This window comes from Ailuropoda melanoleuca, chromosome 7 (assembly GCF_002007445.2).
Source record: "Ailuropoda melanoleuca isolate Jingjing chromosome 7, ASM200744v2, whole genome shotgun sequence".
In the NCBI taxonomy this organism is placed as follows: Eukaryota; Metazoa; Chordata; class Mammalia; order Carnivora; family Ursidae; genus Ailuropoda; species Ailuropoda melanoleuca.
Genome location: NC_048224.1, coordinates 56,355,399 through 56,372,875, shown reverse-complemented (window position 1 = coordinate 56,372,875; position 17,477 = coordinate 56,355,399). Strand labels below are relative to the sequence as shown.

The 17,477-nt window shown below is 43.7% G+C and overlaps 1 protein-coding gene across 1 annotated transcript in view; it reads left to right on the top strand.

The window, feature by feature from the left end:
* MED27 (mediator complex subunit 27) overlaps positions 1 to 17,477 on the top strand; it is a 202,933-nt gene that overhangs the window by 46,835 nt on the left and 138,621 nt on the right. The window contains exon 3 of the mRNA XM_034664726.1: positions 17,227 to 17,357. Coding sequence (XP_034520617.1) covers positions 17,227 to 17,357 — 131 coding nt within the window. The remainder of the gene's footprint in view (positions 1 to 17,226; positions 17,358 to 17,477) is intronic.

Below are 17,477 nucleotides of genomic sequence, written 5' to 3'. Positions count from 1 at the left end.
AGTGATGGGGGGGGGGCGCCCCTCCTGGGTGAGCTCTGCCTTCCGAGACTGATCAGTTTCTCAAGTAGTTGAGCTCTGCAGCGGATGACTTGTGCGGTACCAAATGTTATTTGCATAGGTGAAAATGAAAAAGTATCTTCTTGTTCATCTTATCATTTAGGTCATTAAAAAAAAGGATTTAAGTGAAAATGAGAAGAAAGACAGTTCCTTGGCAGAGCCAGAAGCGGTGTAACTATTTTCAACCCCTATGTTTTGAAACAACATTGGTTACTTCGGTTCAGCTCTTTCAGAAAGTAGGAAAAAATCAAATGTGTGGGCTTGATAGGTGGTTTTGCCAAATTTACAGTCCAAAGTTGAATTCAGAGTGCCACATCATATCTTTCCAAAAAGTTTACTTTCTTGGTAAACACTGAAGGAGAACATATAAAAAGGAGCCTAAAAACCATGGCTTTCTTTTCATGAGGCATAGATGGATGTCTCTAGAATCTGTCATTGTTTTCCATGTTTTCAAGGTGGCTGCTGTGCTGTTCTTGATCTGGATTTGAAGCCAGGGGTGGGTGGTCCAGGCTCCAGGCAGTCATTCGCGGCCGGCGCGCCTGCCACTTGGGCACACAGCCACAGCTTAGCACCTCGCCCACCGTGTCCACTTTCTGATGGCAGCGCTCACCAGTGGGAAACGCTTTCCACACCTCATTATTTCTACAACCTGAGTGAATTTGCAAATTAATTGATGTGTGGGAGGGATGGCATCTGCTATTGTAAAAACCTTTAACTGTCGCAGTAAAACTTGTAATAAAATTAAGTGTTACTATAGGAAACTAATAGTCCTCAGGCAATGACACACATTTTGTAGTGTGGAGGGGCTCACATTTTCAGGACCTGCTTAACTTGGAGTCTCTTATTTTTTTTTCCAGTATAATTTTTATGTTCATCAAAGGAATACAGAAAGACAAATAAGTAATCCTATAAGATTGATAACAAAAGCATTAGCCCGACTCTTCCACATGCCAATCCTCGCGGGGAACTCCTTTCAACCCTTGTAGCTCTTTGTTTGGTTGCTTGCCAACATTGTTCTAAATAAGTTGCTTAGACTGCTATTTTTGACATTATCTATCCACCCCACTATGGAAGATAATGATTTGACTCTCATATCCCACCTTCTCTCCATCAGTTTGCTTTAACTGATATTCAGGTTTTATGTTATTATGACTCTGAAGTGCTCCCAGCTGAGCCATGTAGTGTACTAGGATTGTCGTTCCTTTTTGTGAGGGCTTGGGGTGGGGCGCTGTCTTGCCATTCAGAGTGTAGATTTGTCCCCCGGTTTGCAGCTGTCCTTGAGCCTGAGCCTCTCTAGGTCAGCCTCTCCAGAGAGTACCTCTGCCCCTTCTGATGGGAGCAGCCAGGTGTTTGGAAGAGACTCAACCAATCCACCTGCTTTTATTGCCGCCCCCCATGGACCCTCCACCACACTGGGTACCTCCACTTGCTTGGCCTTTGGGGTTTCTGAAGTCCAATTCAGCTTGTTCTTTACTGACTTCTTCGACTCTCCCGCCACCCCCTCCCCGTGCAGGGTGAGTTTTCAGTGCCCTTCTCTCCGCTGAGGTAGTGCTGGCCCATTTGCTTCTTGTCTTCTGAAACGGGGTCGGCCTCTCTTTCTGCTCCTGTCACCTCCCTGCTTGCTTTGTCCTTGTGGGCCAACACCCTGTGTTTATTCCTTTGCTGTCATTTTAGTGGTTTGGGGAGGGAGTGAGGGTGAACATGACTTTATTCTACTGTGTTCAACATGAAGACCTCTGGCTCCTGTTTTATTTTATTTTATCTTATTATTTTTTTAAGATTTTATTTATTTGTCAGAGAGAGAGAGAGCACAAGCAGGGGAAGCAGCAGGCAGAGGGAGAAGCAGGGAGCCCGATGTGGGACTCGATCCCAGGACCCTGGGATCATGATCTGAGCCGAAGGCAGACACTTAACTGACTGAACCACCCAGGCACTCTAGCTCCTGTTTTAGACACATTTTTGCTTTACTTTTATAACATCTTAACTTTGTATTTTAAAAAGTACATTTTGATGTAATGGGCTTGTATTTTCCATGAAGGTCTCCTTTTCACGTTATGATTCTAAGAAATTTGTGCAGACATTTGCACGTTGCTGGTTTGAAATAGAGTAATGTGTCTCTCGGTCCCTCGTATGCTTTCTAAGAAGATCCATCTGATGCTAATATTTCATTATGTAGCAGGAAGGAGAGAGGATAAAATGCCGAGTTCTTCAGAAGAAAAGATTGACCTTTTTTCCCTCTTTTACGTACAAGCTGTCTTTGAAACCTCTTTCTCAATGGAGCTCTCTTATTATTATGGCTGTTAGCAGTTAGCTTTTCTGGAGTGTATGGTTGAGGGCAGGAGGACCTGGTGGGAGATGGCAGTGTTAAAAGCTGAACTTTTCAAAGAAGCAGCCACTCCATTAGAATTAGAGCCATTACCCTTGTGCTGAACAGGGGAGAGCCCAGCAGCTGGGGCTCTGGTGAGGGAGTGCAGTGGTGCTGTCCTGGCAGGAAGGAGGGTGGCCCTAGAGCCAGTGCAGATGCCCTACTTCTGGGAGCAGTGGTGAGTGGCTGGCCAGACACTCGCCAGCCTTGTGTCGCTTGAACAGATGCACAGTGTTACAGATTGAATGTTTGTGTCCCCTTAAAATTCCTACGTTGAAGTCCTAACCCAGTGTGATTGTATCAGGAGGTGGGGGTCTTTGGGAGGTGAGTAGGTTTGCTGAGGTCTTGAGGGTAAATCTCCCATAATGATTAGTGTCCTTGTAAGAAGAGGAAGAGAGACCAGCGCTCTCTCTCCATGGGCCTGCAAAGAACAGGTCGTGTGGGCACACGGCGAGGTGGCGGCCATGGGCAAGCGAGCAAGAGAGCCCTTACCAAGAATCTGTTGGCACCTGGATCTTGGACTTCCAGAAGTGTGGGAGAGAAATGTTTGTTGATTAAGGCGCGTGGATTGTGCAGGATTTTGTTCTAGCAACCTGAGCTGATGAAGGCAGACAGGTAAAGCCTTTTCACATCTCTTCCTGTCCTTGAAAACTAGGACCTAAGCCAGGATTTAAGTATTCTGCCTTTAGGGGATGCTTGCATTTCCTGTGTGGGAAATGCCACCCATTGGAATCCCCCTCTCTTGACCTCTGTGTCACCTTCAGCAGCAGTTCACACAGGGTCGCCTGTATACCTTGATCTAACTTTTGGACCAGTCCTCCCATCTTTTCTTTTTTCTTTCTTTCTTTCTTTCTTTTTCTTTTTCTTTTTCTTTTCTGTTTTTTTTTTTTTTTTGGTCTTTTGCAAGGCTAATGCAAAATGCAGCTCACAAGCCTATTTCATACCTTATTAAAACATCATTTCCCCTGCCTTGTTCCCAGATTTCTGTGCTTAATCATAGAAAGGCAGCTTGTTCAAATATACGTTATTCTTGTTTGGAAAACTCTGTTGGCTTGTCTTCCTTCCCACAACCCTCCCTGTTTTGTAACCCTGTTCTTATTAAATATCATAATTTGCTCATTGGAGAGTTATTTGTAAACTTAATTAACTCTCTGTCAGTGTTTGAGTTAATTTTCTCCCTTTAATTTCTGCCTCCCTGGTCATGGTTTTCCATACTCTGGCCTGTGTCTGTTAAAGACTTGGTAAATAGTTTTGAAATGCCAGTTGGTGATATATGGGCCTCTTTAACATTTCTTTGATTTATGTGCAGTGCTGTGGAAAAAGGCAAAGAAAGCAAATTATATGGCGAAAAATGTTGCCAATCTTCACTTTTTTTACTCTTAGTTTTAAAAAGTACACTTATCAATCAAACCTGATGGATTTTCTTTCTTATAAAGATTGAAAATTTAACTATTCGAAGACTCCTGCGGTGCATGTTCTGTATTTGCTTGATCAGGTGTAGCTGATCGCTAGAATAGGGCATCAGAATTCTAGAGCTCTCTCAGTGTCTACTGTTTTGTCCCTGTGCTACTCTTCCCACCGCTCGGCAATGATATATGCATGAAACAGCCCGATTTCCCATAGGAGTTGCAAAGATGGGGGCCTCCCGAATGTTGGAAGCATACTGCCTCCATGTCGCAACCCTGAGTCCGTGTGGTGGGCTGACGAGGGCTGCGTCCTTATATTAGCCAGCTGTGACCTGCCTGAGGTTTCCCTCTAGCTTATTCTTGCTGGGCCCCAGGTAGAGAAGATTCTTGAGTCAATCCGTGAGTCCCAAGTATTTCTGAGATTGTACTAGGATTGTAAGACACGTACAAGAGTGTGTCTTCATGCTGCCCGCCTTGCTTCCGACACTGCTGATTCCAGGGTTCCTCTGCAGAGATTCTGATCTAGCACATTTGAGGCGGATCTGTGGCTTTGGCAAGCACGCTACAAATGATTCTGATGCAGATCCCTGGCTGTGCTTTGAAAAATGACTTGAAGGCTGTAGTGCCCTTTGATTGTACCACTCCCTGCTTACAACCTTCAGCGACACCCTTCCCCCAAGAGTCCACCAAAAAAAGTCCACAGAAGATGTAAAAAATTCATACCGTTTGGGAGTAATATGGATTTTTAATTTGTTCAGGCAGGGCATATGGGTCTGGCTGTGCACAGTGCCTGCAATGCCTGCAGGCATTGTCTGAGTGCTTTCTTATTTATTCAGCAAGCATTTATTTACAACTCGGTGCCAGGCACTGTTCTAGGTGTTGGAGCTTTAGTAGTGACTAAGATAGCCACGGTCTCTGTCCTAATGGAGCTTATGACATTCTGGTGTGGGATGGGGGTAGGGGTGGTGGTGAGGTTGGGGAGATATACGCTAAACAAAGAAACAATATGTATAAAATACCTAGTCGGGTTTACTAGTATGATTAAGGTAAAACGCCATGGTGTGCGAGAGAGTTCCTGGAGGCTCCTGTCCTTTAGGGGGCCAGAGAAGGCTCTCTGAGAAGGTGAAGTGCCGGTTGAGACCTGCATGAGAAGTCAGGCATGCAAAGATCAGGGAAAAGAGTGTAAAGAGTGTCCCAGGTAGAGGGGACAGCTAGCGAAAGGGGCCCTAAGACAGGAGTGAGCTTGGGTGTTCTCTGAAAGGAAACTGGCCAGAGTGACGGGCAGGGGGTGAGGGCAGTGAGCTGGGCTGGAGCTGTGGAATTCCGGTGAGGCGGGCTCACACTCTGCGCCCTGTGCCTCTGTAGACTGGCCGTGGCCACTTGGATCAGAGTTGGGTGCCTAAGTCAAAGGCTGCCAGCAGTTTATGAAATACAGGCTGTCATGGGCACTATGCCCAGTACCCCACACTCCACTGCATGGCATGGATTCCCAGCTCCTGTTCCAGAGCTCTTGGGATCTGAATGTATTTTAGATTTTCGAATGTTTTGGATTACTGAAAGGGAGTGTGGTTCATATACCACATGTTACATTAATTTCTCCTGCAGGGTCTGGGGCAGCACCCTGTAATCAAATATTGTGTAGCAAAGTGTTAGACTATTCACACTAAGTGAGATAAGTTAAGATTTAAATAGACTCACATCAGTTCATGTCATTTTTTGCTGTCACAGGGGTTTTGGTGCCTACGTTGGTGAGAAAGCTTTTGACTTGAAGAACTTGCTATACATTTTTATATTGTGGAGAAGAATGATGCTCTGTACTGGCAGATTCTTGTCTCATCCTATGCTTCTCCTGTGTGAGACACCAGCAGGCACTGAGTGCGTGAAAAGGTGTGCACACACGGGTTTGCACGTGGGTTTGCACATTCATGGAGCAGCAGGCTCAGGCCTGCCCGTGGGCAGGGGCAAGTGGAGTGGTGGTCTGCAGTTAGAGTTGGAAGCAGCAGGCAGTGGCCAGGGGCTCAGAAGGCACGAGCTGGAGGGGGAGAACGGCTGGGGACTGTCGGAGCTCTTCCTGCTGTCCAGGAGGCCTGGCTGTGGACGCATCTCTGGTCTCCTCCACTTCTCATGGAGCCACAAAGCAACCTTTATGAACTGAGTAGGTCTGCTCGTTGCAGCCTGAAAAGGCCAAGCTGGGGAATAGGGGAGGCAGGAGAACCCCATCAACTTCCCCTCTTTGTGAAGACCTTGTGCAGGAGTCAGAATCCAAATTCCTACCATACTTTGACATTGAGTTCAGCTCTCTTCACATGCTAATTATGTATTCATTTGTTTAAAAAACACTTATTGAGAACACGTGAAATTCTGGAGAGGCCAAATGGTGTTGTAGTGACAGAGCAGGGACCCGATCCTGACCCTGCATCTTACTAGTTCTTGATGAGACAGTTCCTGCTCTCTTGAGGCTTACAGTGGAGAAAAAGAGTAAAGATAGATAGATATACACGCAAAAATACTCTAATGTCCAGCAATCAGCCCTATAAAAGGTGTTTCGGGAAGGCTTCTGGACTGGCTCGACCAAGCTTCAACTCTTCTCAGCTCCCTGCATTCCAGGTCCTTAAGGGAAAGGCGGCCAGTTTACTTGCGTGTCATGGATGAAAACAAAGCCCTGGGCTGTGACATCAGCTGCCTGTTCTTAGGTTCCCACCCCTGGTCCCCAGAAGGCTCCATCCCACACCTGAGATCTTCTTCTGGGTGGATGTGGTTGGTGATAGAACTGTTGTTAATATTCCTTCTTGGACATTCCCAGCTGAGTGCTGCTGATCCCCATTTTGGTTGCTTGCTTTGTTCTTCGCAGCAGAATTCAGCAAGTTTGAGTGTGGCTTCAAACGTTACGGGAGTAAGCAACTTGCACATCAGAGCAGGGGCTCCAGCCTAATGGTCCAGCCATCCCTGTACAGTCCCCTTCCCCAGATCCACCCAGAAATAGGCCTGTTTTTCGCTGGTCCAGCTCCTCTAAGGTTTTGTTTGGTTTTGTTTTGTTTTTTGGGGTTTTTTTTTTTTTTGGTCAGAAGTAATGCCTTTCAGTCATTGGCTCAATCACCCTTGATACTCAGTCTAATTGTTAATGGCCCAGCAATCTCAGCCTGTTAATAATATTCACAATTAATGTTCATTGAGTGTGTATTTGTGCCAGTTATTTTGCTCAACACTTTCATGTACTTAACCCTCACTAACTGAATGTGGTTTTGCTCAGTGAAACACCAGATTGCTTCTAGAGTAATTGAGTAGTATCGAGTAGCATCATTATCCCCAGTAATAAAGAGAAAGAACAGAAGCTCCAGAAAGTTGAATAACTCACCCCCAGCCACACAGTTAAGTGCAGGGCCTATGATTTACATCCAGACAGTTGACTACATGCCTGCATTCTTCATTAGATTAACAATAGTAGAAATCATGCCTCGGCCTCACGTTGATGGGTAGAAAATTCACTCTGACCTGTTCTTCATTGTAAACCAAAAACATATCCACTGTCGGTAGGTATGATTTTGGGTTTTCTAAGTTACAAACAAACAAACAAACAAAATCATAGCCCTATATTTATCACAGGAAAATCCTACCTCTTAGGCTGACATCTGCTTTGCCTTTTCTGATACTTCTCATACTTTCAAGTACTCGTAGACAGTTGCAGCCAGAACTTAAACCAGCAAAAACCTTCAACAGTCCTATAAAGAAGGAAACAAGTCCCGGGAGTCTGGAGAAGAGACTTCGATCTTCCAGTGCTGAGGACTTTGTGGGCTGTGTAAGAAATACTCTGTAACTTGATTGTTGACTGCACTAGGTTGAGCCAACTTTCTGGGCATTTGGGTTGTATGTAGATTAAAAAGAATTTCCTCGGTAGATTAGAAGGAGCTTTCCAGAAACCCTCTGGGTTGCTTTGCATTTAGAGTGCTTACTGTGTTTCCACAGGCCTCATACAGTTGTCCTGGATCGTATTGAATTTTACTCAGAGTTGGCCGAGAGGCACCATCAGTGTGATGGGTTCTCCTCGACAGTCCAAGAACTGAGTTGGGCTTCCTTCTCAACACAGCTGCTCATTCAGAACAGCCTATAGGGTGCGTTTCCCCCCTTTTTTCCATTACACTTACCAGTTTATTACCTGATGGTTGGGGTGACAGTATTTGATGAAAAGATGATGATTCTACTCCGTTTTGTGAACATTCAGTCATTCTGGCATTGTTGGAGGAGGTGAATTTCTGGGTGTAGTCACATCTGATCATCATAAGAACAGCTCTGTCTTTGCTGGGCCCTGTGCTTAAGGCTTTCACATCTATCCTATCTCATTCCTACACCTGTTCTTCAACTCTTCCACTCCCGCTTGTTTCACTTTGTCTGACGTCATAGTTCTAGATCTTAGAGTCCGTGATCACATAGCTCCCTATTTCCCTTCTCCTTCCAAGTTTTCTCTGCACTTTCTCTGCACTACCTTTCCCTCTTCCCTACTTCTTCCTCCTTCATATCCCAGGTAAGCCAGGGTTGGAGGGAAGTCTGACCAGATCCCTCCCTGGCTGACAGCAGAGGAAGCTGATGGGGGCTGCATGTGACAGTAAGGAAAATGGTGCTGGGAGCAGAAATGGGCACTTAGTGACATTGGCAGATATTAGAGTTAAGCTCCAGCTAAACCTGAACTGACTGGAAGGCACATAAGAATAATTTTTACTGCCCAGAAGAGAGGTTGATAATAATCTAATCATAATTTTATATTTATCAAATTGGCCATTTGAAAAAATCATCTTTACTGGTTTTTTGACTGAAATCTATGCAGTGATACCTGGGCAGGTGACAAATAGCATTCTAGATTTGTGATCTACAAGTGTCTGGTGGTTTTCATTTTATTCATTTCTCAGTTGAAATCATCCCCCCTTTTTGGAGGGTATACCCAGGGATGTATGTGTTATATGGGAATACTCAGTTCTTCCCCCATGCCTCCCCATGAATGCTTGGGAAGAAGAACAAACAAGGTCTTTGGTATGTCCGTAAACATTCCATGCTCGATAGGCCCTTACCTGCACTCGGTGTCGAGTAGTACCCCAGAGAGTCTTTCCCCCACCCCCTCAGTAACTGCCTCTGTTGGAGACTTTTGGTGACTAGGGAAATGTTTGCACTTCATAACTATATTTAAATTTCACCAGCGTTGATTTTTATATTAGGAAGTCAAGTTCAGAACTGCATTTTCTTAAGAGAAATATTTATAACATCATAGAATTTCAATGTTAGAAGGGGCCTTAGATATAATCCTAGCCTCCTTTTTTAGACTTTGGTTCTAGGCCTTATGTGTGCATTTAGAGACTAGTATTCAGCATTTCTGGTGGAAGCATAAAGATAATTCCAGGATGTGTCATTCTTCCCTGCTACTTCTGTCTTTAGTCATAACAGAGTCAAGCACACATTCTGTTTTTGTTGAGTATGTAGTGTGTAAAGGGGTAATTGTTCTGGGCTGGTTCGCGCTTAGCTGGGAGACAAGGACGTGATGACCCATCCGCCGTGGGCTTTCTCCTCTAACAGGAGGATGGGCGAACAAGATGGTACCGTGTCGTCCCTCTTCAGAGGGCACATTCTCACTCATTGTCACCATGCTTTTATGATGTCAGCCTTCTCTCGACACAGTGTCACATTTGTCTGGATCCTGTTTCTGATTCCTGCCTGTATCTTACGTGGTCAGGTGAGCTTCCAGTACGATCTTCCTTTATGACCCTGTGCATTGTGGGAAACATGCGGGGCACACAGGTTGAGAGCCTGGTCTGAGGTGCGAGGTGAGTAACAGAGATAGGGAGGCATGGATTCTAGTGTACCCTCGTCTGTCCTCTCTCCTTTGTGGCTTTCTTTTGTCTTTGTACTCTCTTCCTCTTCCAGTAGTCCCCTTGCTGGCAGTTTCCTCCATTTTTAGCCACGTTCACAGTTTGCGTCGTTAGTGAATCTGCTCAGATGGATGAGTGATATCTCGTCCAGCTGATTGGCATCTCTGACGTACGATAACATGCGTACAGCTGTAGTGTAAATAGGAGCAGTTGTGGAGAAAGGCCTGTTCATAAAGGTGCGAGCTTTGGGATGTACCAGAAGCACCATTCTAAATGACCCTAAACGTTACAGAGATGTGAGAAAGTAAAAGGTTGCTACCCATCCTCTCTGTTTGCTGCTTGACAGTTTGTAAAGTTGGGACAGTTGAGGGTTCATGTGCAGGAGAAGAGAAGCCCAAATGGCATTTAGCATGTAAATGATGCCATAGTTGGGTCGCAGCACAGCCCTGACTCCGGTCCTGCTGTCCTAGTAATTGAAAGGCCCGAAACCCAGCTTCCCAGTAGAGAACAAATAGGCAAATAAATTGGAGGCTTCTTTCTTATGGTTTATTGATGCTGTTTTGACCAAGTAAAAAGATCATTTGCCCATCAAGGCTCAAATCTAAGGTTGTTTCTCTTTCTTTTTTCTTTCTTTTTTTTTTTTTTTAATATTGGCTATTTCAAAGAAGCGTTAGGAGATAAAAGGAGGAAAGAAGCTAATACCATTATCTAATATTTAGATAAAAACCCAAGCAAAACAATTAGATTTATGGTATTTTTCTGTAGCTGTTTTCCTTGGCACAGATAATAACAGTCAGGCTTGCTTGTTTCTCTCCTTAGAGTTATGTTCCAAAGAAGAATTAGAGCTTTATCATAATACATGTTGTTTTCTCATTAGCTAGAAACAAAATATATTTCAATAATGAGGGGCAAAGGTCTTGCAACTCAAAGTGGTGATGAAGTGTTCCTGGTTTTGCACAAATATTGGTTCTAGTTTAATGGTTTAGGGGAAATAGGGATTGCATGAGAATCTCAGATTGGCCCCCATCCCCACCCACCTGCCACATCCACATATCCCAGCTGTATGGAATGTGACTTGATCCAGGTGTCATATTGTCCTGAGATCAGGGCTGTGAGCTTGGTGTGTTCCGTTGCATCTGGGAAGGATTTTCAACACACTCATGCCAACCAGCACTGGCTGTTTTGGTCAGGGATCTGCAGGGGAAGTAATACTCCATGGCTAATGTCCTTGCTTATTGCTCTCATGATGTATTACACACATTCTCAAAGAGAATCCCTAAGTAAAAACAGATTATATGTATGGACTCGCCTGGACAGTAAGAGAATTTATAAACTCCTATTAGGCAATAGCACAATTGCCCTGTCAGAGAACAGTAAATAGCAGAGATGCCAGGAAGGTTAATGTGTTATTGCCAAGTCTAAAATTTAGATTTTTGGACATATTGAGGTTTCTATGATTTCTTGATTTCTTTTCTCCATGGTTTTTAACCATGAATGATATTAAAGCCTTAAAATGATAGAATTTAGAATTTCCCAAACTCCCCACTTGAGACATGACTGGAGTCATTTCAAGGGAAGAACATGTGACATCTCATACCTAAAAGAGGTTGGAGTGAAGGGAGCAAACAAGCTAGCAGACACCGGTGATGCTAGCTAACATCGTGGTCCCTGAGCACAGTCTCAGTCCCCTGTCTGGGAAGAGTCACTGTGCTCTCCTGCTGGCAGAGGTAACAAATGTCAGGTCCTCCAGGAAAAAAGATGTTTAGCCCCCCCCCCCAACCTTCCCTCCCGGGAAAAGACAAGGGAGGTGAATCCTGAATGGCCTCCCTCCCCCTCTGGGTATGTGTGACCTTGGACCAATGACTCTTCTAAGGCCTGAGTCTCCTCGCCTCTAAAATGCAGATGGGGGGTGGGTGGAGGTTGGTGTCTCCAAGGCCTTTCTCTGACTAATATTAGAGTTCTGTGATTTGAAGTCATCCGAGTGCAGTCCCTACAGATGCTTTTTCCTGATCAAGCCTGAATAGAGGTTTTTTAGACATCCACTATTTTGGGCAGTTAGAATAAAAGGAAAGAGGTGTTCCTTGTGGTTCTGCTATGACACTGAGTCCGTGCAAAGCAGTGTGTTTGCTTCTGTAAGTGCCCAGCCTTAAGAGGACTGTCCGATGGGGCCATTCTGTTCTCTGTATTGGCTACAGTGACAGGCCAGGCCAGGCTGTAGCAGTTTCACTAATCTGCCAGTCCACTTACCAGTTGACAAATTCATTAGCTTCTCCTGTATGCAGTGCACTATCCTGGGTACTGTTGCGAATGCAGAGTAATCAATAACAAGGTCTGCACCCTCAAGAAATGTCTCCCCAGGTGGCCAGCTTAGCTTCATTCCTGGACCAAGAAATAAGACAAGGCTGCCTTTCCTGGCTGCCAAGTCCCAGTGACAGGCAGAAGCTCTGTGCTCAGAGAAGGGAAACTGGCCTGGAGGGACTGGGAGAGGAGGTGGTGGGGCTCCGTAGCCTCTTGATCTCTTCCTCCCCTCGCATGGGCCCCTTGTCTAAGCAAGCCAGAATTTAACTTAGTTCTGTCTCACTCCTCACCCAAAGGGTTTAGTTACCGGAAGTACCAGTCTGTCTTGCTGGTCTTCTGAGAAACTTACATGAAATTATACATAAAGTGATTTTTAAAAATAAAGTGAACTATGTCTTAAGGTCAGGACAACTTTTTTTTTTCTTTTTTTAACACCCCCCCCTCCCTCAAAGAAGCCTTTGGTGAATCTTTGAAAAGGAGATCATGATTTTCACAGTGGGGAGAATCAAACCTTGGTTGATCTGGCTTATAAATTTTGAGAATTTTGAATGTCAGGTTTTCTTAAAGTGGGATTCAGGCCATATGGCATGGATAGGATGTTGGGAATGAATAGATGCTGTACCATGGACCCCAGGGAGGTTTTAGCAAACATTTCAGCTTTTATGTGCTAGACCTAATTGAACGCCACTGGCTTAATTAGAATATTGAATGTGATAGGTATGGTGACTTTCCTTCTATTTGCTCCTCAGACTTCTGTCCGTTGCAAAATATATCCTCTCTCTGTCTTGGAGCAGATAGAAACATTCAGAACAATGTGGAAGACAGCCAAGTGGAGAGCCGACCAAAGGACATCGTTGCTCATCTGATTCTCTGAACCCAAGATATAAGGCAGAAACTTTGCATTTGAATCCTTTTTTTATAATTTACTTTAATACTGTTTCCTTCCAGTATGTGTTGTTATTTGTAATTTGAAACATACTAAAGGTAACTGAATATAGGCCTCAGAAATTTGGACTTCTTTTAAAATGGATTCTGTAAAGAACGAGCCTATCCAGGTGAAAAGGGTTGTTGAGCTTTATTGTGTGAAGTTGTGGGGACATTGTGTCGCCATTTTATGGTGAAGCCAGATACCCATGTAACTCCTTTAGAAACCCGAAGGAATGAAACTTCAGAGCCTGAGGAGAAGATAGAATGCATATTTCGTGGAGAGGGAAGTGAGATGTGTAAGATCACACAGCTCTTGTAAGTAGCAGAGTCCGGTCGCACATCTTTAAAGAGGATGCCGGTTACAGAGGTGGTCGGTCTGCACGGGAGAGTTAACAAGGGCCTTACCTTGTAACCCTTGGCACTTTTGCTTGTTTAATACTAAAACAGTGCTACTTTATTTTTTTAAAGATTTTATTTTTTTGAGAGAGAGAGGGAGAGCAAGCATGAGCAGGGGGAGGGGAAGAGGGAGAGGGAGAAGCAGGCTCCTGCTGAGCAGGGAGCCTGACGCGGGGCTCCATCCCAGGCCCCCAGGATCATGACCTGAGCCGAAGGCAGATGCTTAACTGACTGAGCCACCCAGGTGCCCCCAAACAGTGTTACTTTAAAGAAAGTACCCAGTGAATTGAAGTTTTCCTAATTCTCAGAGGTGTTTTCCAGCTTATTATGAGTTGTTGAGATTTCCCAGGTATAGAGGTAATTAGTAGATGTAATTGATTAGAAAGGGCTACAGGTTGAGAACTGACGGAAAAGTCCTAGGTCAATCACAGAAAATAGGAAGTTGACAATAATAGCAAAATTGCAGCTGAGAGAAATGCTCTCTAAATCCAAAGAGCATTGAAATAGCTCTTAGCACGGAATGGCAGTTTACCAGTAAATAGATGCTCACCACACCAACATTCCCATTCCCCACAGCTGTGTGAGGTGGCAGTTAAAAGAATAGATTGTTTTCTTTCTCACCCTCTTTCATTTTATTCTTGCTAGTTAGTGGAGAAATGATCTTGGATAGAAAAATTGCATTAGAACTTTGATAAGTTGCTTTTTGGAAATAGAGTTGTTTCCATGCCACAGACATTTGGAGCGAAGTATGTTTATTGAAATATATTTTTATAGAAAATATTACAGAACCTGTAATTGAAAACTTATGGCAGCATTTTGGGGAGTGATATGTTCTTAGTGTTAATTTGTGGATTTGCTCTGAACTCCCTTCTGCTGTTTTAGAACCATTGGCTGAGTGAACGTTTTCCAAGAGTCTTTTCAGATCTAAACTGTGTTTCATGGAATGGAGTATTTGGTGCTTAAATAATGTATAAATCCAGTTGGACGGGATCTGCCTGTCAGTTTTATTAACTTTGACCTTTTCTCCCATTATAAAGATGGTTCAGTAAATATTTAATGGGCCCCTTATAGATCTTGACAGTCGGAGCTGTGTTCCTGGAAACTGGGATACGTATATATGATTAACAAATGTCGCTTAATCACTATGAGTCAGCTTTGAAGGGCAGGTTTTGTTTTTTTGGAAAGAGGAGTCCTTCCCTCTCCGTGTGCTCTTAGAGGTATAGTGTATATTGAGAGCGCCCAAGATAGTCGAAGTTTTAAAGAACCCTTTAAAAGACAGCAGCTAGCATGCATTTCTGCTGTTTTGGGTTTTTTGTTTGTTTGAGCACATGATCAAAACGATGCCAGGTGGGCAGAACCACCCTGCCACTCTGCATAGTTAGCAGGACTCTTCCCCTCAAAGAGTCAGCAGGGCCGGAATGGCTGAGCTTGCAAGGACCCTAATAAGATACGAAGAAGAAGGAGAGCCAAAAGGAGAGACGATTCCTTGAGCCAGGAGGGGACCCCTGCCAAGCTGTCTTTCCTTTTAATTCCATAAACCCCCGTGCATATTGCACTCATTGCAAATTCTGGTGGGGACGATCGAAACCCAAGTAGCTGACATTTTGAAACATTGTCTTTCAAACTTGTACCGTCCCTTGCTTCCATTGATTTCCCATTTAAGAAATCTGTAGGAGAAAAACAAATTTGAGCAAAATTCATTGGTCTAAGATTAGTTGTTAGAGCCAAATTATGCCCCCCCCTTTCCACCCTGAGAAGAGCTCCATTTTTATTATGAATGTGATACATCTTTGTCTTGTATTGTGCAGCCACAAGGCTCCCACAGCACATCGACCAAGTAAATCAAGAGCCTGTTAAAAAGCAATATGGATGCTTCAAACACAGACATTTCGGTCTTACTGGGTCACTGGATATCTTCATTTTTATGGCCACTTTCAAGAAGCAGATCATTTCAGTTGGTTCTGTTTACTTGCTCTCTCTATTTGTACGCAGCCCACTGGCTTTAGGTGAACCATTTATTTTTCAGAATGTTATTACCCTTTGCATGCAGGGCCCAGCCCCTTTGATGTGGTGGTCACCAGTTTCATTACCATGAACTGTAATGTAGCTGACTCTGCAAAGGAAATCTATGCCTTGAAAGAGCATTTTGAAAAGAAATTGATGCAGAGCTTCAGAGTGAATTACTATTTGTATGTTTAGTTAATTCTGAATAAATGTTTGAAGGACCTTGCTTAATTTGAGAAGGGAAGAAGAAACATATTGGATGTTATAAATGGTCTCAATCCAAATTCTTAGCTTGGCGTTTTCACGTCTGAATGTTTTATTTACATCTGTTCAAAATTGGGATACCTTTCAAGGATAATTTTATTATTGAGAGATTGATGACAACTCTTAAGATCTAAAATACAAAAATATGGGATTAAAAAAGAAAGAGAGCAGTCACTGTCACATGTCAGTTTTGATATAAGCTTCACTTGGCAAAGAGTGAGAATGATGAGTTGTATTTTAAAACAAAAGATCCTGATGGTAGGAGATGGGGGGGAGACAGACTGCATTGGGGCACAAGGGAACTTTCTTCAGTGATGGACATTGTCTGTACCTTGATTGGGGTGGCAGTTTCACAGGTATAGACATTATCATAACTCATCCAGGTGTATACTTAAAATGTGTGCATTTTATTTTATGTAAATTGTAACTCAATAAGGTGGATTTTTTTTCTTAAATTCTCTTGGGTTTAGAGTTAGGCAGTGTTACTTCTCTTTTCCAGTAGTGAAATGGAGGTCTAGAGAAGTAAAATGACATGTCCTGAGTAACTTCGAAGCTCAGCAGTTTGTCCAGAACAAAGCAAAGGATGCAGGCCTGGAGCTCACTGAGAGTGTGTGTTGTTCCAGTTACATGTATACAGAGTGAAATGCACTTCTCCGTCCTGTTCTCTTCAGTGAGCCTGCATCCATTCGTATGCTTTGTTGTAAGATGTACTCAGGAGCTGCTTCTTATGACTGACACTTGTATCTTCAGCACTGAAGACAGTGGCCCAGTGGTTCCAAATGTTGAGGCTGACCACACTGTGTGTTTCATTTATGTTTATGATAGACCATGTTGTGCTCCCAGGAAATGCAGTAGACACCCAGTTATGCGGTTGTTGTTCTAACCAAGAGTTCTCAGAACTAATTTGTCTTTAAGGAATCCCCGTGGATCTTCTTATAAAAAATGACGTAGGCTTTAAAAAACCATTTATATAAAGCATATATGAAATAGTAGTGAAAAATAAAGAAGAAAGAAAAATTACTCAAGTTCTGCTACTTAGGAATATACTATTAACGTTTTATTTTTTTCAAGATCTGTTTATTTGAGAGAGAGACAGACAGCGCAAGTGGGGGGAGGGGCAGAGGGAGAGAGAGAAAGAGGGAGAAAGAATCCCAAGCAGACTCCCCACTGAGTGTGGAGTTGACGCGTGGCTCGTTCTCACAACCGAGATCACGACCTGAGCCGGAACCAAGAATTGGATACTTAACCCACTGAGCCACCGAGGTGCCCCTATTACTGTTAACATTTAAGAGACTGTCTTTTTAAGTGTCTCTCCATTTACAGTGTAACCTGTTTTTGGTTTTTATTCAACAAAGTGATGTCTTAAATTTCTTTCCGTATCTTAACCAAATTCCCAGTTACTGTTGGGTGTTCAGGTCGTCCCTGGTTCTCCATCATTACGTCATGCTGTGATGAACAACCTTGCCCACACTGCTTTTCCCGTTTGTCTCAGTAGCTCTTTACAAATACATTCCTTGAAGCAAAATGTTAGCCATTGCATTTGCCATGGTTTAAAATGTTCTAAGGGGTAAGATACATCAAGTATTGATAGTTTCATACCCCTCGGCCTGCATTTACCAAACAGTATTTTTCTTCCCCTTTTGTTCTGTCTGTGCAGTTGCAGTACCATGCAGGTCTGGCGTCTGGCCTTTTGAATCAACAGTCCTTGAAACGCTCTGCTAACCAGATGGGAGTATCTGCTAAACGGAGACCGAAGGCTCAGCCCACGACTCTTGTCTTACCACCTCAGTGAGTAATGGGTTTGAAACAGCTCTTTTGTCCTGGGTGAACTCTCCTTGGTGCTTGTTTTGGTGAATGGAAAGGTATTTTTTGTGAGGTGGTTCTTCCTTTTGCCAGGGTACCTGCTAA